Source organism: Rhea pennata, chromosome 11 (assembly GCF_028389875.1).
Source record: "Rhea pennata isolate bPtePen1 chromosome 11, bPtePen1.pri, whole genome shotgun sequence".
Classification (NCBI taxonomy): Eukaryota; Metazoa; Chordata; class Aves; order Rheiformes; family Rheidae; genus Rhea; species Rhea pennata.
In genome coordinates, this window is record NC_084673.1 from 19018032 (window position 1) to 19038044 (window position 20013).

Genomic DNA, 20013 nt, shown 5'->3' on the forward strand with positions numbered 1-20013 from the left:
AAAGAAGTATCTGTGGTAATTTCACAATTGAATTCAAGAGCAGGAAAGATGGAAGAAGAAAAGAAGTGCATCACATGGGTAGCGTCTTCAGCAGGGAGCTGCAGGTAAGACTGACCAGAGAGGAGAAGAAGCCTGTGTTCCTGAGCATGGCAGAGGCTGTGGATTTGCATCAGTTCTGTCCCTAGGCTTTTTTAATCAACTTGCTGTTGCATAAAGCGTTTCTCAAAACTTTCAGATAAAAATCATTTGGTTGTTACTGCGTAACTCAACTTTTTCCTTGCTCATCTACTCAGTTATTTTCACTACTACATGATGCCAGTTTCATGAGAAAATGTCAGTTGTATGTCTTGGGTTCTGGCCTTTAGGGAAGAGGTTGTGCTTTCATCTGTGAATTCCCTTCAGGTTTTGCTTGGGCTTGGCCCTTCCATACCTCTTCTGGAGGATGATACTATTGTTGCAATGTCTTTGATTTTAGCAGAGAAAATACGAATGTATCTAATAGCTAAGGTACTATTAGGTAACAGGTATCTGCAAAAGCTCTGCTAGACTAAAGCAGGGGCTACCCAAACTGCAGGGGTGGGGGGGTGTTGTTGTTTTCGTTTTTTTTGTTTCTTTTTTCCAGAGCATCAGCAATTAAAAGACAGCTGCAAACATGTCCTGATTTCTCTTGTAGTTTTCTCTTCTGTTTGGATTAATGAGATTCCCAACAGGCTAAAGCATGCTTCCCCCCCTTTCTCTGGCTGCTCCTAAGGCAGAAACTGCCTTTCTTTGTTGTGCACAATGAAATGATGAGTTAAGCATTTATGTGCTGGCAAAAGTACTGTGTACAATACCAATGACCTAATGTTTTGTGTTAGAGCGGGGGGAGGCGGCAGCAGAGCTGGAAATGTCTAGTAGAGTCAATAGGTACCTGGGTTTGGGGGGGGGGGGGGAATGCCCATGGCAGTTATATAAGCCTGGTATTTTTGGATATCAAGCAAAAAAAAGGGGAGGGGGCCAAGAATGGTAGCTTGCAGCTGGTGGATCTCTGTCCACTGTTGATCTGTCTGTCGCAGTTAAATCTTCGTTACTGTAAGAACGAGATGTCAGAAGGTGCTTCCCCACCCCCTCCCCACTACTGCGGGATGTAGGTTTGGATGGAACATGTACAAGAGTGAAAAGTTCTGGGTTCTTCAGATTCTCTGTTTGTGCTCTGTGGGGTGGTTTTGTTTTGTTTCTATTTTACAGAATAGTGATAGTATTTCTCAGCAAGGTAGGTGGCTGGTTTTAAAGCAGAGGACCTGCAAAGGAAAAATGTATAGCAGATACTGTTGCAAAGGGTGTCTGCTGTTTATTGTTGATCTAGTCCATATCAGATTTTCAGTTAAGGTTGCTGTAGTACAGGTATTAGATGGCTACTGATAAAGAATGGAGAAGGGGAAAAAAACACTGAAGTTTCTTTACAAGTTTTGAATTTCACATTATCACATAGTAACCATTTTGCTAAATACAAGCATATTTTCAATCACATACAGCTAAATACAGCATTATTTTCACATTTTGTTACGGTGCATAACAGAAAGCAAGGAAAGGCATATAGTATACTTTTTTTGGAGGTTCTGAGCAGTTTCAATCATCTAGCATGCAGACTGTTTTTAATGTGTGGTAAAGACCACAAAAAGTTAGCTTTTTTTTTCTTTTTTTTTCCTTTTTTTTGTCCTAGAGTAAAAGAGCTCCTGACCTTTATCCTGTGAAAGGTGTCACCTTCCGACTTCCCTAAATCCCTCTTGCGCTAGAAGTCAAAGCATTAAAACCAGTTGTTAGAAAAGAATTCTTAGCATAGCCTATAAGTTCTTCATCTTAGAAAAAACATCCCAAATTTTGTACAGATGAATCTACATTTCCTATATTTTTAATAAGCTGTCTAGAAAATGCAAGGAATTAGAAAAAGATGTATATAATGATTTTTCTTATAATTTAATATAACCATTTATTACATCTAAGTAGTTAAGACTGCATACATTTTCTTCTGTACTGTTCCATACTTGTATTATAAATTCAAGATTTATTCTTAAGGCCTGAATGCACTTACTTATTTAGGCTTTCTGGGAGCAGGAAACGGGGAATGTCCCAAACCAATTAGACAAAGTATTGGTTGTCTTTACAGCATACAGAGCGAGAGGTGGTCTTCTCCCCCCTCCCCCCCAGTGGCCAGGTTCCTGCATGAAGGCTTATAAAATGTTGGTATTGCTAAAACTCTGCTAGATCCAAAAGTTTTACTGTCTTTAATGTATGACTCAAGCTCAGCCTTTAGGCCAGCTTCTGGCTTCAGCTAGGCACTCCAAGACACACCTCTTGAGCAGTGTTGTACCCTCAAGAGGCTGAAGTGGTTGTTTGGCCTACTTATCATTCAAAGAGTAAAGACACTGACCCTTTTCTATCTGTTTGTCCTTGCATTAGTCAAAACAAGACTAATGGTCCTGATTTGAAGAGACCTTGTGCTCTCCGCTGGCGTCAGCAGAAGCTGCAGGTAGAGAGCCCACGGTAGCCAAGCTCTCGTGGCTCTCTCTGCATCAATCTTCTCCAGCTCTGCTTACCTAGAAAGAGATTTTTTTTATAAAGAGATTTTTTTTTGTACCTTCAGGACACTCAACCCAACCACCAGTGACTCTGCCTGGAATTTGATGGGCCTTAGCATAAGGTTTTTCAATGTGTTTATAGCCAGTTTCAGATTGACCAGGGGTCCTTGGCAGTGACAAGCTTCCCAAAATGCGCTGGACTGTTGCAACTCCTCCCTGCCACCAGTGCCCTCCCAGCAAGTACAACTCTGCTGTTTGCCCATAGAGTCCAGGAACTCGCATTGTTTCCAGAACACGAAAACTGTTACCTTTTTTTTTTTTTCTTTTTTTTTTTTTGCTTGTTTTAACAGCTCTAATATAGAAACCACAGATGTTGTCCAAAAAGACCTGCTCAGGTGCTGCAAACCATAGAACAGGTCCAAGCAAAGAAACAGACAGCGCAATAGCAACCAGGATACCCATACTTTCATAGGTGGCATAGCTTAAAGAAGCAAGAATTCTACTCTTACCTACTTAGAGGGCTGAAAGTGAACACCAGATGCTTCTTGGGGTTTCACCTAATCCCTCCCCCCTAAGCAGGCTTGTGTGAAAGCTTGCAAGCTTGAGCAGATGTCACTATAGTGGTTTTGTTTGTTTGTTTAGTAAGTTAAAACGTCCCAGGTTTGCTACAGGGGCATGCACTTCAAAAGCTTAAGTCAAAACTTAGCAGAAGCAAAGCTCAAGTAGTGAATGGTGTTCCCAGAAAATGGCCTTTGTAACTAAGCTACCAACCTATGATGACCAACCTGAGATGGATCTTCCTTTGTCAAATTAAAACATGGAAGAAAACAAATTTTCCTCTTATTTTGTCTCTTGTGGCTTTCCTTCTCACCCACTCAGACACTTCTGTTCTGTGCTTCTCCTTCCCAGTTCTAGTGCTCTCTTCCACCGATGCCAAGAAAGAAAACGACACTTTAACAGCAGAAAGTACTGATGGAAGCTGCTGCTTTCCACGCTATTTAACATCTTTAAAAGCATATCTCACCTTTGAGGATGGCTGATGCACCTGAGTTAAGCTTTGCAAGCTTTTTTTTTTTTTTTTTTTTTTTTTTTTTTTCTCCTCCTTTCCATTTCTCCTTGTGGCCTTGGCTGGTTAGACACCTGAGAGGTCACTGATACAAAGACAGCAAGACGAAACTTCTGGTGTGTCCACCTGGCTGCAATACTCTAGCCTTAAGATTCAGAATATGAGGACATGTTTCTGGCTTCATGTTCCCGATCACTTAATTCTGTTGTCTAGCCCTGAACTCTGGATATTTTCAAGTTAATCATCTAGGCAGATAATACTTAAATATTCATTGAATAATTACATCTGGAGCAGCAGTCACCACTTCGCATCCCAGTTCAGCACAGCAAGGAAAACATTGTTGGGGGAAGGGGAGTACCATTTAAATTTTAATTACCAATTAACTAGCTATTATTTTCCTCTTTAAATCCCTCATAATAGTCTTAATATATTGAACTAGATTCAAGAACATAAAAAAAGAAAATGCAGAAGTGTGTATACCCTTTCAGTAAACTCTTTTCCTGTGGCATTGGCCTTATGAGGAAACACTGCTGTTACATCTGTCTTCTTGGTAATAAACAGCTGCCACAAACCAAGATGTTTTCTTTCTTTCTCTCTCTCTCTGTCAGAGTGTCATACTACTAAACTACCCATACTGGGGCTGCAATAGACGGAATGGAGCTATAGCTTGACTTAAAAGAGGACAACATGCAGTTCCCTGGCACATGCCATCTCATTCAGATCTGCCTATGTACGCACTCCCTCCTGCTCCCCCTCCTTTCTGCTTCCTGTCTCCTTACAACATACACATGCACCCTCACTCATTCTCAGGTTTGTCGCTCCCAATTCTGAAAGGTTATTTGGAACAGAACATTTCTTTCCTGGCTCTGTTCTCTTGGGGTCCAAAACAACGTGGGAGGCTGTTCACAATGGGAGGGTTACTCTCCCTTCTGTCACACTGAGTTCACTTAATAGAATACAGGTGGTTAGTAGAGTTCATCACCACTTTTCTCACTAGAAGAGATCAGCACAAGCATCGCCTATCTGACTTCACCACTTCTTCTGAAGAGTGCACTACGTTTGGGACAAACCCACTCTTTACCCCTTCCCATCCCTCCTGGATTGAAATGTCCCCCCTTTTAACAAGCTCATATATATCTCGAGTCAGATCAGTGAAGGCCTTCTCCACATTAATGGCATCCCGAGCTGAGGTCTCAATGTACTTCATACCATATGCAGCAGCCAGTTTCTCAGCCTCGTGCCTGGTGACTTGCCGCTGTGTGTCAAGGTCGCACTTGTGACCTACCAAAACAAAGACAATCTGGTACGGTTGGACGTGCACCTTTGTCTCTTCTAGCCACTCGTGGACGTTCTGGAAGGACCTGCGGTTTGTAATGTCAAAGAGGAGGAGTCCGCCAACCGAGTTCCTGTAGTAGGCTCTGGTGATGGACCTGGAAAAAGAACAATCCATAGGAGATGCATGAGTTGCAGCTATTTGGGAGGAAGTGCAGAGCAAACTTTGCATAGTTTTGTTTGTTTGTTTTGAGTATTTTTTCTTAATCCAAATGTTGCAGTTCTGAGCACATTTGTTTAAGAAAGCACCCTACAGAATACAAGCAAGAGAATTTCATTCAGTAAATTCTTAGCACTGCCATTCATACGCTGTATAATTTCTCTCTCAGCAAGACAGCTAATCTTGGCTTAAAGACTTCAGGCAATGGAGAATAGCATGTTTCTCCTGTGGGTTATTGTCCTAGTGGTTTAGTACTGCACTGTTCAAAAATTCCCCTCTCTGCCTCACAACATTTTTGGTCTCAGTTTTCTAGAGTGGATTTCAGTATGCTCTTTACTGTTAGACTACAGAGCTTTCCACATATAAATGCTTTGACTGTCTCAACTAACCCATTGGTTTAGAAGTGCTGCAACAAATTAAATTTCTTTTTCTTTCCCCTGGAATGAAGCACGAGTAAGAGGCAAAGAGGGAGGTTACAAAGTTGGAAGGCAGCCCATGGCATTGTAGTCTCTCCCAGCATATACCCACAGGCCTCAGTACACGCACAGATACAACCACCCACTGCAATGCCTCCTGCTATGCCAGTTGTCAAAGTGACTGCACGCACCATCACCGCTAGCACGCTCAACAGGCACATCCAGGCCTAGTTCCCACGCAACAGTATAATGGTAGAATAGCTTCCTAGAGGCATCTGTATTACTGTTGATCTTGTTCCTGGTGAATATTGAAAACATTAAGCAAAAAAAAAAAAAAAAAAAGGAACCTCCAAACCACAGGTTGAGAATTGGATAGCATCTTCCACAATTCCTCTGAGCAAGGCAGATTTTTTTTTTTTTAACACAGTCAGAAACAACAAATGAAATCAGCTAACCCAGACGGGGTTGCAGAGCTAAGCTGCGAATGGCAGGCTGAGCAGAGTTACAGTTCAGTGACTGCTACACTTGGAAAAACCAAGACGCTGTATAAAATTGCAGTCTTTCTTGGTGCAAAGTTATAGCTTAGATCTAAAACCAGCAGCAGCAATGACTGATTTCAGTTGCTGTAGGATTTTATACTGGGGCCTTCCTGGAAATGTGAGCACAGCTTCATTTTTACCTTGGGACAAGTCCTCTTTCATTGTGCAAGACTGTTGTTAAAGGTTAGTCAGGCCTGCAGTGTTTGCCTATCTAGAGAAACTGTCTTTAAAAAAAAAAAAAAAAAAAGTGTTCCAGTTTTTTGCTTTATCAACAAACATCCAGTGTGGCATGGCGTGATGGGAGAAAATCCACAGCTAAACACTGAAGAAAGCTAGGTGAGGGGGGGGGGGGAAAAAAAGATATGTTGTACGCATTTGGATGACTTCTCCCAGTTATCTGGCTCAGAGACAACAGTAACTCTGTACATTTGGCATTGAGAGAATTATATCTGCCTTTTGCTATCACACCAGCTGCAAACAGATATCAGTACTTGAGTTCATCCCACACTGCCACAGGAGTTTCTGCTTCTCCCTTGTGTTCAGTACATCAGCCCTGGCTCCTCTTGCCAACATCAGCAATGCCTCAGGTACTGCTGAAATGCATGACAGGATCTAAGCTGAACGCTATGCTGAGGTAAAACTAGGTGAAGGTCTCAGTGCCTTTTCTTAAAGTTCTTTTCCACAGACTGCTTTCCTCACCATCCGCAGCAAGCAAACCACGCTGGCTTTATGCTGTCCTTCACTCCCCAATGCCTTTGCCAGGCTCTTCTCTGGCTCTTCCTTCCACTCCTCCCACCATGCTTGCACTGATACAACACACGCTTACACAAGTTGCACTTATAAAAGCTATAGGTACACAAGCTGAACAGCACAGGGGCTCACACCTGTTCTGAGCAAGTTTTAGCAAAGCTTCTTCCTCTTTCTGGGAACTCTGCTTTGCTTGGCTATATACTCACAGGCGAGCTCTTGTACCCGGGCTCCTGTGCCGTTTGTTTGAGTCCTTCCCTCCAGCCGAGGGAGAGCGGCCGGCGAGGAAACCGCTCTTCTGGAGGTGATAGTATGCATTTCCACGCGTGTAGCTGCCCTTGCTTCTGCTTTTGTTAGCATTACACAACAGCATGTCTGAGACGAGCGAGTAGAGCAACCAGAGATGGGCAAAAACTGCTGGATCCAGGAAGAATCGGACTCTGTTCTTCTACTGCTCCAAAGCAGCCTCAAAGCTGCCTCAAAAGAGCATGTATACGGGCTGGCAAAAAGGCACAAGCTTAACTATAATTTTGGCTTGACTGCAAGGAAATTGCTTCTCATTTATGCAGCATGAGAGAGCTCACAACAGGGCTCAGGAAGAGTAAAATAGCACAGACAGATAAAACCAGAGGACTACCTACACTGCTTTCTTCCTTGCGGGACAGCTGTCAAATTACTGTAGAGCAGACAAAAAATGGGGGGCTCAAAACAGAGAGCTCCTTTCTTAAGGAACTCTCTGAGCTATGACAAAAAACGTTGGAGGGTGCTGTAGACCACATGCACCTTGTCTACGTCTACAAGCCTGAGATGCTTCAGCTTATTTCACTAACTGTATTTTGCCTTTTGCTAAGAGCCTGCAAGAGAAGCCCAAGAGCTTCCATGGTTTGAAAACATCCACAGTATTGTAAAATTGATCTTTACGGGCATGATTTCTCATCATGCTAATGGTGACTTGGAAGGAATAAATACAAAGCAGATTTTTGCTTGACCTATTCATTCTTTACAATATACTAACTAGGTAATGGGGCTTGCTCACTTTCCCTGTATCTTTTTACATAGCAAATCTATGTCTGTGCTTCGGCAAGGGCATTTCAAAGTTGAGCAATGTGTATTTTTATGCCACTGCTGCCTCTCGCACTTTGAACACTGCTGCCCATCTCAGCCTGCCCTTGCAGCCAAAGGTCTCCTGCCCATCATTTGCCCAACAAGAGCCAGTGTGGGTCAACCAGCACCACTAAGGGTAAGAAGCCTCCGGGGCCCCAAACCTCCCTGTGTTTTAAAGGAAGGAAACTGAAGCCATCCGACAGCTTTTGCTCTTTACAGCAAAAGCACGAACAGGGGATGTCACACAGGCACGTTTTCTAAAGACCTCGGCCAGGGACCCTTCGAATTCTCATATCCAGGCCTGGGAGCTGATGCAACTGAGAGCCAAAGCGCTTTTTCTCACAACAGCCCCAAGCACCAGCTCGTAGCCCTGAAGGGCTGCTCGGCGTTAGATGAAAAACCAGCCACCGGGTGAGGACCGACTACTGCACCTCCTGGGCTGTATGCCTGTGTCACGGATGCAAACGCAGCCAGGGGGTGGGGGCGGGCTGGGGGCAGGGGAGATTTCGTCTATCGAATACAGCGAAAACATTCCTCAGGCGAGTCGCTCTAACACCAAAGTGGAAGCGATGCGAAGCTGCTCGTGAATCCGGAGCGCGGAAAGCGTCCCGCGAGGGAGGAGGACGCCGAAGCGGGGGAGAGCCAGAGACGCGCGGAAGCCCTGCGCGACCCCGCGCGGCAGCGGCAGGGAGCCGGGGCGGCCCCCGCACCCGCGACACCTGCCGCGCGGGCGGCCCGGCCCGCGTGCGCCCTGACCAAGCACCAAGCGCTCGCCTCGGCCGCCTCGCCCCGCCGCGGAGGAAAGCCCTCGGGGCCCGGCCCCGGTCCCGCCGCCCCAGTCCCCGGCTCCTCTTTGTCTCGCCCGCCGGCTCGCTCGGGCCCCGGGACGGGCCCCGGCCTGTCCGCCCCCCCCCCCCCCCGGCCCAGGCCTGCCCCCCCGGCCCGGCCCGGCGCAGGCCCCGCGCGGCGCCCTCACCGGAACCGCTCCTGCCCGGCCGTGTCCCAGATCTGCAGCTTGATCCGCTTGCCCGGCTCGATCTCCACGAGGCGCGAGAAGAAGTCCACGCCCACGGTGGGGTCGGAGATCTGGGCGAAGCGGCCCTCGGTGAAGCGGCGGATGAGGCACGACTTGCCCACGGTGGAGTCCCCGATGACGATGAGGCGGAACTGGTAGAGCCAGATGGCCTCCATGCTGCCGCGCCGGCCCCGCTCAGCGCCGCGCCGGCCCCGCGTCGCCCATGCCCGGCCCCGCCGCCGCCGCCGGCCCCGCTCCGCCCCGCAGCGCGCAGGCGCGAGGCCGCCCGGCCGGCAGGGGGCGCCCGCGGGGGGGGGGGGGGGGGTAAGGGCCGCCCGGCCGGCAGGGGGCGCCTGCGGGGGGGGGGGGGGGGGGGGGCGCGCTGCGTCGGCCGCACGCGCTCAGGCGGGCTCCATTTTGTGTCGCCGGGCCGTCAGCGCCACCGCGGGCGCCTCCCGCCGCCGCCGCCGGCTGTGGGGACGCGGGGCGGAGCGGAGCGCGCTGGCGGCGGCCCGGAGGGCGGCGGAGCGCGGTAGCGCGGTCCCCCCCCCCCACACGCCCCCTGCCGTGGCCGGAACTGCCGAAATGGAGGCGTGGCCGCGCGCGCCGCGCCGTGATGCAATGGCGGCCGGGCCGCGCGCGCTACCGCACTGCCTGGAAGAGCGGCCCCTCCTCGAAACGCGGGGCGGAGCGCGGGAGGCACCGCGGGCCGCAGGGCACCTCCGGCGGCCGCTCGCTTGCGCCGAAGCCCTGGCAACTTCAGCACCACAGAGCTTAGGGGAGGCGCTTTGCACTCGCTCCTCCTTACCGGGGCCGGCCTCCGTCCGGGCTGAGCACCTGGCGGGACCGTTACCGCCGCCGTGGGCGCTCGGCACGGGGCGCGCGCAAAGCCTGCCGGGGCCGCCGGCTAACGGCCGCCAGGTAACGGCCGCCGGCTAACGGCCCCCGCGCAGGCGAGCGGCGCCGCGCGCTGCCGCGCGCCAGGCTGCTCAGCGCCTGCCCCAGCAGAGGTTTCATCGTGACCCAGTGTGATCACTAAAAATGGTGTTAAAATGCGTGTATTAAGCCATATTTTGTAAAAAAAAAAAAAAAAAAAAAAAAAAAAAACTTCTTTTTTAATTTAGGAAAGGCTTTTTCTTTCTTTCTTTTTAGGAAAGCGATCTCATTGTAAGGAGGTCTTCACACATCCTGCCAATGAAACACACAGTACATTCACAGTGACCATTACATCCACTGGAGCCTCAGAAATGGGCATTTATATAGGTACAAGCTAGTTAGCCAGCTTGTAAATTGGAGTAGGATATCAGGCCATTTCTGGTCTCAGGGGATAAAATGGCAGGGGATTATTTTTAATGCCTTTTGAAATACAATGTATTTTTTAAAGAAACTAAGCAGAATTGTCCCATTTTATGTACCTCAGGACAGGAAAGAAACAATGAAGCAATTTGCACAGCAACAGAAACAGTGCAGAAATATAATATTAAACCCATAAATCCAAGTTATCAGTATATTAACCAGCGATTCATCGCCAGCAATCCTTTTTGGGGATCTGTTGCATTTTACTGTATGATTTCTGAGTATTTGATGCCCAGTACTTCAATCCCACAACAAACTGTGGTTTCTCTTAACTGTTTTTCTCTCGCTCCTCCTCCCCATACACAGTCCCTCCGTTCCCTTTCTCTCAGGGATTTGAAGCCAGCACAAGGCTTTTAAAGCATTCCTGAAAGTGGAAGTTGCTGTTGCGCTCTTAGCGCTGCTTTGGGGCGATTCCTGACAGCCAAGTGTCAGGAGAAACAGAAAGCAGGACCGCAGGCGAGATGGCCTGTGGTCACTCTGCGCTGGCTCCCTGACAGCCTGCGAGTGAATCAGGCAGCAGTGTCTCTGGGAGGGCTCGAATGGGTGGCATGGTGCCCAGCAGATGCTTTAGCAACTCAGGGAAAAACTATGGCTTTCCTGGAGCATCAGGGACCTGCTCTCCCAGCAAATAAACACGTAGGATCCCACCACACGGGTATTATTTTCATCTTCTCTGAACACATGCATATAGATGAACACAAGCTATGTGAGTAGGCATCTGCGCTATTAATTAGCAGCGACCGAGCAGGTAGAAGAAAATGAGATCCTGGGAGAGCCTTTGTCCTGGTACAGTGTTAGCAAATGGAAACTCTGGTGTCTGAACGGAAGAGTAACCTAGATTTGCTGCTGAAGCAGGGTTGCGAGCTGGGGACAGGAGCGGGTGTGTCTGCGTGTGTGCAGACAGGTGCAACTGGAGCGCAGAGGAGAGCTACCTCGTTCCAGGGTGCTCTGAAGCCATCTGGGGCATTAGCCAGTGGCTCTCCCAAGACATTTCCTCCCATCTGCACGTTCCACCTAGCCTGCTGACAGTACCAGCAGTATGGACACTCATACAGAGGTGCATTAAACTAACTGGCCACAAAAACTACCTCGGCACAAGTGAAGGTAGGTGAGAAACAGACTGGGCTCTTGAACGTCCTGGCAGCCTCGGTGGGACACCATAAACTGGGTCAAAACCAGCCATTGGCTTTACTGCAGCAGGCCAAGGGCAGCTCCTGTGCAGGCACTGTCTCAAACCCCACACTGACAAGCAGAAGTTGGTTCAAGGCCTTCCTAAGTGCCACCTCTGTACACCTGGGTGCTCCTCCTCTGCAAAATGAAAACCAGCCATGTACCAGCTATGACAGTGGGTCCTTCTTATTTAGAAACCTTATTTTAAGGCAAGAAAACTGGGGCAAAAAGAGAGAGGACTAGCAAACAACAGCCTCGCTTGTTAGCTTGCTGTTTCTGTAGCTATGAGAGTGGATATTTCTTATTTATTTAATACTATGTGATGAAGCTCTAAGGAGCTGCTCAGGCAGCACTTTTGCAACCCCTCTGCATTGCCACAGCTGAGAAAGAGCTGCGGGAGAGAGGGGGGGACAGGGAGTGTCTCTGAAATGCCATTTCCAAGTGCACCCATCAGGCTCTCAGCTGCCCTTCAACGCCCAGCGCAAAGAGGTGTGACACAGCCAGAGAGCCGGGACCTGTGCCCGCGCCCGAACCTGCAAAGGTGCAATGCATCAGGGAGGCATCGATTTTAACATGCTGCTGATCCAAAACAACCGAATCCACAGCTGGAAGAGTGAAGATGACCTAGCCTCAGTTGGCTTTATACCAGTGTAACTTCAGCAATAGGGATCTCTCCCAGTCACTGTCAGGCCTGCAAAATACATAGCACTTCCTGCTTTGTCTCTGGTTGATGACTTCTGGTACAGGCAATCTGAGATATCAGCTGCGTACTTGTGAGTCAACACTTTTAATTTAGGACCTGATGCACCCTTTGAGAACTCATTACACCCGTCTAAACCCAGGTGCCCAACACACGCAGCCTTCTCACCTTGTTGCCAACTGGAGCAAGACCTGGTGCATCTCCCTGGTGGGGGTTTTACACCAAACCCCGCTTGTGCTGCAGTTCCTGACCACTGCTGCAATAAACTGCCCACAGCCAGCGCCCTGTGATGTATCACTAAAGCAGCCAGAGACCTGTCACTCACTGAAAGCAGCACAGCACGCTGTAGGCCACACATCAGCGTGAGGGGAGTGACGAGAATGGAGCTGGCTAACAACAGCAAGCAATTTATTAGCTAGGGCCCCAAAACCATCCCTGTTAAAATAAGCATGTTCGGAGATGTGACACCCATGCACGTTACACTATTGACAGGGAAGCAACTGCAGACAGAGTGCTAGCTGGTGCATGCTGCTGTAAAACCCAAGAACAACGGGAAGGCATTAATGTTTACTATTCAGATGATGCCCGCAGTTTGTCAGGGCGATGCAGGTAAGCATAAAGCCGTGGGCACCATGCAGCACTCAGGAGCTGACAGCCCAGCTGACAGCAGGCACTGGGATGGCAATGCAGGGCTCCTATGTGCCAAAGTGACAGCCCTACAGCCACTGACGGCAGAGGCACAGGGAAAGTGCAGACTATGGCACAGTGCCAGGAGACACTTGGGCCACTTCTGCCCCACGTTGGCTTTTGGCTGGGCTCCAATGTCCTTCACAGTGGTGGATTTTAGCAGCAGATTGGCAACCAAGAGCAGCCTCTGTACCTGGGAAACTTGTCTAACTGCCCGTTCCAAACTTAAACTTGTTGGCAAGATGTCTGTATTGAGCAGTGGAGTCTAGTGCATCAAGGTTGCTCCAACCGTGCTGGTTACTCTCCGGAGGTGGCATCCTGCAGAGGGGTCACTGGTCCCTCAGAGTCATACTGTATTCAGGTCAGAGGCAGTAAGGTGGACACATGCCTCAAACAGCCATGGTTGAGTGATGCTGTCTTTATATTAATGGTCATATTAATACAACAACATGTTACCTAAACATCTGTTCTAAACTAGGTGTTTAAGCTCCTTCCAGAGCCGAGTTAAACAGGGAGGTCCTGTGAGCAATTCATCCCCTCCAGCTTGATGGGCTGAACTGTCCTCTGCCACCGCTACTCTCCTTCCTTGGACTGTTGAGAAACCGGGTGACCAGCCCCGAGCAGCTGCCTGACTTCAGACAGCTTGAATTGCTCTGTCCTCTGAGCAGGAGGCTCTGCCTCCTCCTCGCTACACTCCTTCCTTAGCAGAACGGTACTGGGGAGACGGGGCTGCAAAGCTGGCCAGCAGCTTGCCGATGGGGGGACACAGGAGACACCCAGAACCATGGCCAAAAGACACATGTGACCTTTGGGGTGGAAGACAGTGCTTCAGGGCAGCGTTAGCATCTGCTCTGCAAACTGATGAGACAGGAGAGATGAAGCTGCAGTATAGTATGGTCCACATCACGCAGGGTGGACCCGCACAGCAGTAAGCCTGTCCCTGCATCCCTGGAAATGTGAGGCATGCAACAGCACCCAGCCTCGCCAGCCACCCCAGAGAGTAAGGGCCGGCAGGGTGTTTGAAGAGACCTCGCCATTCTTTGTAACACATTTCCCCATGGCAGTAATTTAAATGTCAGCTCATACAGTGGGATGGCTTAGTCCAGATGCAGCCCCTGAGTCTCACTTCAGATTATCATCATATCAAAAAGGTCATGGGTTGGCTGGCCGAAAAAGTGGGTCTCCTGTCAAAAGATCACCATGTCTGCCCAAGTCAGCTTGAGTCTGAGAACAAATATTTCCTCCACTAGGAATATTATGTCCCTGAAGCTGTTCACATCTTCCCAGGAAGAGGAACAGGATCTGCTTAGAGCAAACAGCAGCCATTACAATCAGGATAAATTAGTAATGGTGAGTGGGAGAGAGAGGAGGAAAGCAAAAGATTATTGTGAGTTCTCTTCCTACAGAGTGGGTGTCAGAGCTACCTACATTTCTTCCCCCTCCCAAGACCAGCACTCAGACTGCTCGATCATAGTGCAAGAGCTACTTGTGATTGTTAGCAGCAAGCAGGACGGCATTACGGCTTGCTGCACACCTGCCGTCCAATGTCTGTCCTACTGGTAGCACTCCAAGTTAGGGCAGCACAGACAGGTCTCTACAGTGAGACAAGGCAGAATGTGCGTGTGTTTGCTCTGTTCTACGCCTGTAAACACAAGCCTTTTCATCACAAGCTGCCTGTTGAGGACTAATTGTGGAGGGCTTTTTGGTTTTGCAGGGACCTGGAATCTGTGGCTTTGTGTTGCTGTGCATTTTCCATTTTGTAAACTAAAGGATGCCAAGTAAGTCTCTAAATACTGACTGCAGTCCTGCAAAAAAATTCTGAAAACAGACCAGCAGAAATGTCCTCATACCCAGGTCTCCCTTCCCTCTAAAATGACCTGCTAAAGCAGGGCCCGTCTAGCTAATTCCGGCACAGAGCAGAGGCTGGATTGCCACAGCCCAGACACAAGCCCTGCCATGACACTGGCTACAGCACTCTAAAAAAGAAGCATCTGCCTACTTAACACCAATTCCTGGTTGCAGCCCACAGAGAAGGACGCTTGCCGCTCCCCGGGAAGGGGTTTCTGCTCCAGGCACTTTCCCGTGGGGGTGGGACAGCTGGCAGGATGCTCCGGAGCTGGCAGCCACCTCCGGCAGCACCCACCTGGCAGCGGCTTGGCGAGCCGCACGGCGCTTTCACGCGAGCTCCCCGACGTCTTCCCGCGAGCTTCACGGCGAGGTGTGGAGTGGCAGCTCCTCTCGGGCGGCCCGTCCGACAGTAGCAGCAGACAACTAGGGCACCTGAGGGGTGCAAAGTAGACAGGTTAAAAAAAGGAAAAAGGGATTAAGTGATGAAAGATGTTAAAGTACCCAACAGCCAAATAAAACCAACCAACCAATCTAGTGCTGAATAGGCACAGTCTTAGTTATCAGGAACCAAAGTGTGTTTATTTATTCAATTTTTCATACACTGGTTTATTTGATACATATTTTTTCAATTAATTTAACAAGCCTGCAAAAATACAGCACTTTTGATTTCAATAAATTGTGTTATTACATGGATTTATTTAGCCAGCAGTTCTAGTACTTTTCTCCCTGAATCTCTACAGTACTTCAAATTTCTTCTCCTTCAGTCTTGGTGAAGGATAGAGCTGAGCAAATATTTAGTAATGGATAATTAATTCAGCCGCTTCTTTTCCCGTCTCCTCTGAGACACTCACTGGATGTTGTTCAAGAGTCAGCAAACCTTTCACTTCTCATGTTTCTAAACTATTTTTGATGGTTTCCAATACTTGTAATGTGAACAATTCTGAATAGGTACAGACCACGAATTACACTGGTCTGACTAGGCAGAAATACCTTCTATAGTCTTGCTTTCTCTCCTTCCCTTACTTGTAAAGCGCTCAGGAAAAAGATACATAAATAAAGCATAAACTCAAAGAAAGCCCACTCACTCTGAAATGTGAACACCCATGGAAAGTAGTTGTCCAGCTCCACTTTAGATACCAAAGCTTGCTTTTATTTCAAAAGGATGCTGCTGGGGGGCCCCAGCCCATAACCTCAGGCCTCGGGGCCGCATTGGTGCCAGCATGGGATCGCGGCCCGGGAGCTGCCCGCTGGCACTGGGGCTGTGCACGGCTCCCACGGCCTTCGCTGGCTGCACCGCGCTCGTATTCAGGCACTCTTGAACACAATATAAAGTCCTTTCTTCTTGCAAAACTTTACTTACACAATTCCACAATGAATTGGTAAACACGGAAAACTCTTGAACTGTTGTTTTTTTTAATTAAGCCCCGTCGATGTGACCATAGGCATCTGCCTAGAGACCTGAGCACTTTCTCTCTTACATGCAAAATTCACAGATGACGAATGTCAGCACCACAAGCCACACACTCAGGCCGTGTGCCTGCTGTCCACCAGCGCCTCTCGTCCTCCTTACAACATTGACAGTAAAGTGCCTTCCATTCCTTGCTGATACAGAGCTTTCTACGTACTAAGTGAAACAGATACGGCATTGCGACTTTTATCACCTCAAATATAACTCTGTTACAATTGTGAATGTGGTTTGGCAGTGTAATCTTTTACTCTGATAAACTATCAAATACCAAAGAAAGCTTCTTAAGTTAATCAGGGCTTAATTTAAATAAACAAGTCAGCAAAAGATTAACAAAAATCTTCAGTGGAATCTGAATGCATACTCTGTTCATGAAGTCTCAAGCCAAATTTACCCAAGCAACTACTCTGGGATGAAAGTGGCCTGCTGACATCCTTTTCCTCCCTTTATTTGCACCACTAACTGAAGAAGATGTTAACTTTCTGGAACACCAACACAAACGTTTCCAGCTCCACTGATGGAAACAGTAGCTTTGGCAAAATCACCGCAACCATGTGTGCTAAAGCTGCGTGTGAGAAGGAGGAGCAGGCAGGTAACTCCGTTTTTGCCATGCAGAGAAATCAATCGAATCCTCCCAAGATGAGACCCAACTGGCCCTGCAGAGAGAACCCAGGCACCACCGTCCACGGCCAAAATCCCCCCGGCACAGGAAAAGCCCTGCGGGACTGGGAAGTGCTTGGTGTGACAGCAGCCACCCTGCAGGTAAGTAACTTGGTTACAGCAAGCCACCCGCTCTGATGAGCAGGGCTCCTCATAGTTAAATTATTCATACGCACAAATACTCACGTGCTCAGCACCTAAATAGGTAAAGCTAATCATATAAAAACTCTCACCTTAGGCCCAATATTGCTAGTTTATCCCACAGGGGTAATAAATGACCAAACCTTGGCGACTGAAACAGGCCAGGTTGGAGCAATACAAAGCATCTTTGGGTAGACATGCTATATATACACTTCATGTCCTTTATTAATTTAGTCATTATTTAATTCTGCTGTTCTAAGGACTCTCTCTTAGTGCTTTCAGTACTAGAACTAGTACATATTCAAGTATAATCTTTTTTCCCCATCACAAAAATATCTTCTTTATTTCTTCCCCACAAGAGCTGTTGATTATCTTCCAAACATCTTCATTTTGCAGAAAAAGTCTTCTTAGATTTAGCATACATGTTTTCATTCATTTGTTTTACAACCATCTTTGCTAAGCTAAAAATTTATGCCGCATTTGGGTTAAAAATAAAATCAATACATTAAAGAATATCAAAATATTCACAGAGCCAAAATCTAAGGTAAGATAGCTATAAAAATTTCTCCGCAATATTTCACTTACCTTTGGGCAAAAAATGGTTCATTTTGACATGACAACATCTAACACCTCTCTTGCTTGCTTTTTTGTTACTCAGACCATGCTAAAGATAGGTATAAGGAGACCAGCTAATGACTAAGAAAAAACATTCTATTTAATCACAATATGTACATTTAAAGAAGAAATTACTGAGCTGCATTTCAAAATGCATTCATAATACCACTCTGTCACTGCTAATGTGCCAGATGCAAAATTCTTACAAGCACTGCCCAAAAGATAATTCCAACTGACCAGCATCGGGCAAAAGGAAGACCGGAGGGGCAATGAGATCCATGGACAGCAGGAGACTCTCCCCAGTCCCTGTAGCTCTGTCAGCTCCACTCTGCATGAGTTCACTCTCTGCTCACCTCTGCCATGATCTCCTGGGTTCCCACGCAGTTTAGACCTTCCTTTCCTGATCCGTTGCGCCAGGCTAACACGACATGGTTTCCTACATCATTATTTCATAGTGAAATGTTTTGCATACAAGGCATTTCAGAGGTGCTGTTTGGCACATCAGTAATGTAACCATACTTTACATTTGGGCAAGCACGTTAGGTTATATTGCACTGAAACTGTCCTTTAATTGAAAAACTTGCCTGAAGTCACTGAGGAAGCCTGTGGGAAAGCTAGGAAAACAGCCCCTGGCTGCAAAATCCCACTAGCTGCAGGACCATCACTTTTCTCTTTCATATTAGAGCAGAAAGGAATTAATACATTGAATTTCTCATTGTTATCCTCCTCAGGTTGCTTCATTTTCTGCTTCAAACAGTCCTCTTTCTTTAAACTCACCTCGGATCTCAATTTTCCTCACGTGACAGAAGCTTTATCACCAGCGACAAATGGACAGACAGTGCTGGCTGATGACTTGGAGCAATCCTACATCAAGTACAAAGTGTACCACTTGCAGGGGAGTATGAATAATACCATGCTGTAGCTTTAGTACAATTACATCTCTGCACAGGAAAAAAAATTACACCAGAAACAGTTAAAAAAAAAAAAAAAAAAAAGATATCTGTACCTCCTCTTTCCTGCCAGTGTTCCCAGAGTTTTATGGAATTCAAAGATACTGACTATAAACGATTAAATAAAAAGGCAAATGAAGTTCCTTCTTCTTTATAATCAAGCATAGCATAAGTCTAGCATCTTCTAGGTCCTCTGTTGACAAATCAGTACTTAACATCTCCAAAGTGCTGTCCATCAGTTGCCTAATTAACCTGGCACTTGTCTGGCCCACAGATGATCTCCATCACCTCTGTTCAAGAAGTTAATCCTAACAAACACATTCAGCCTTTCTGCAGCACAGATGGGGGGTTATTTCATTTTTTTCCTCCCCGCCAATGAGCGCAGTGGCAGCAATCCATCGATCCATTCATTGGCAGCAGACATCATCTCGTGCCAAAAGGCCACCTCCTCTTGCGTGGAGTCCATCCAGTCCACAGAGATGCCATAGCTCAAACCTTAGGAAGAATAAGAAGACGGTAACATTAGGAACAGCCCACAGAGTTTTTACTCCACACAAAAATACTCAATGGGATGTAAGTGCTGCAGGTAGGGTCTTAGCCTAAAAGGTGCTGAGTGCTGCTTGGCAAGGTGCACCCTCAACACCTCTTGTTCCTCTGCTAAGGACCTCCACTTTACACCAGAGTTCAGAATGAAGTCAATGTAAAAGACCCAAATCACAAGAACTTTAAATGTGATCTGCCATGGAAAATAATATTGGGCTCAAGCTCTTCCTTGCTTCTTTCAGAGTGGTAAAGAGGGTCTAAAAGGCTTGCTTTCCCCCTTAAGAAATCTTGTTGTGGACAGGAAGGGGTATACATCAAAATTATCTTGCTCTACATTTCATTTACTTAGGAATCAAACATATGATATTGTAAAAGTGTGTACATTTAATTCCAAGTTGATTATTCAACCAAATTTTCACATGCCTATTACTTGTCAACTACAGATCTAAATTTGATTCATAGCTAATCTTGGGGTTAGTATTTTCATATCTTGTCCATAAGCTTATTCCTGTTGCCACTTCACACTGGACAGTTTACAACACTTCTGGTGACATGATAAAGACTGAAAACGGAGAACATAAAAGTAAATCTAATAAACCTAAGTGCACCTGCAAGGCAGACCTTCCAGCTGCTACAGGCCTTTCCCAAATACCCTCAAGGGACAATTTTCTTTTATCACAACCCCCTGGGATCTTCTGTCTGTCTTTCGTCTCTCAGGGAGTCCTCTTGCTTAATAATAAATACACCCAGTTTAGAATTTTTTAGACATCCCACTTACTTACAAAAAAATACAAAGTTGAACATGCAATCTGTAAAAGCCTTGATATGGGGTACACTGAAAGCGACGATAGGACATTCAGAAAGGGATAAACCTCCACGACTTACAGCTGGGCAATGAAATACAGTCCCATCTGCTCTTTACAACTGAGATTTAAAAATAT

At 47.2% G+C, this 20013-nt stretch overlaps 2 protein-coding genes across 10 annotated transcripts in view; both read right to left on the minus strand.

The window, feature by feature from the left end:
• Positions 1 to 1305: 1305 nt before the first annotated feature.
• On the minus strand, positions 1306 to 9170 carry RAB39B (RAB39B, member RAS oncogene family). Of its 7 annotated transcripts, none has more exons than XR_009959555.1 (4): positions 8899 to 9170; positions 4834 to 5054; positions 2411 to 3479; positions 1306 to 1771 (listed from the first exon to the last, which is right to left on the minus strand). XR_009959555.1 is itself a non-coding variant. In XM_062584455.1 (4 exons), exons 1-3 carry the CDS (start codon positions 9111 to 9113, stop codon positions 3364 to 3366), a joined length of 552 nt encoding a protein of 183 aa, XP_062440439.1. In that variant the 5' UTR covers positions 9114 to 9170; the 3' UTR covers positions 1306 to 1771; positions 3344 to 3363. The 7 variants fall into 7 exon arrangements, 6 of the variants coding, with proteins under 6 accessions (XP_062440439.1, XP_062440444.1, XP_062440438.1 ...); XM_062584455.1 differs by having other exon boundaries at positions 3344 to 3479; XM_062584454.1 differs by lacking the exon at positions 1306 to 1771 and having other exon boundaries at positions 2488 to 2576; positions 3344 to 3479.
• Positions 9171 to 15042: 5872 nt separating this feature from the next.
• Positions 15043 to 20013, minus strand: part of LOC134145282 (synaptotagmin-like protein 2) — a 71883-nt gene continuing 66912 nt past the window's right edge. For 2 of the 3 annotated variants that reach the window (XM_062584644.1, XM_062584645.1), the window contains one exon: positions 15308 to 19024. In XM_062584644.1, the coding sequence (XP_062440628.1) occupies positions 18879 to 19024 (146 nt within the window). In that variant the 3' untranslated portion in view covers positions 15308 to 18878. Of the gene's footprint in view, positions 15131 to 15307; positions 19025 to 20013 lie in introns of those variants that run through there. The other variant, XR_009959575.1, reaches the window with a different exon arrangement.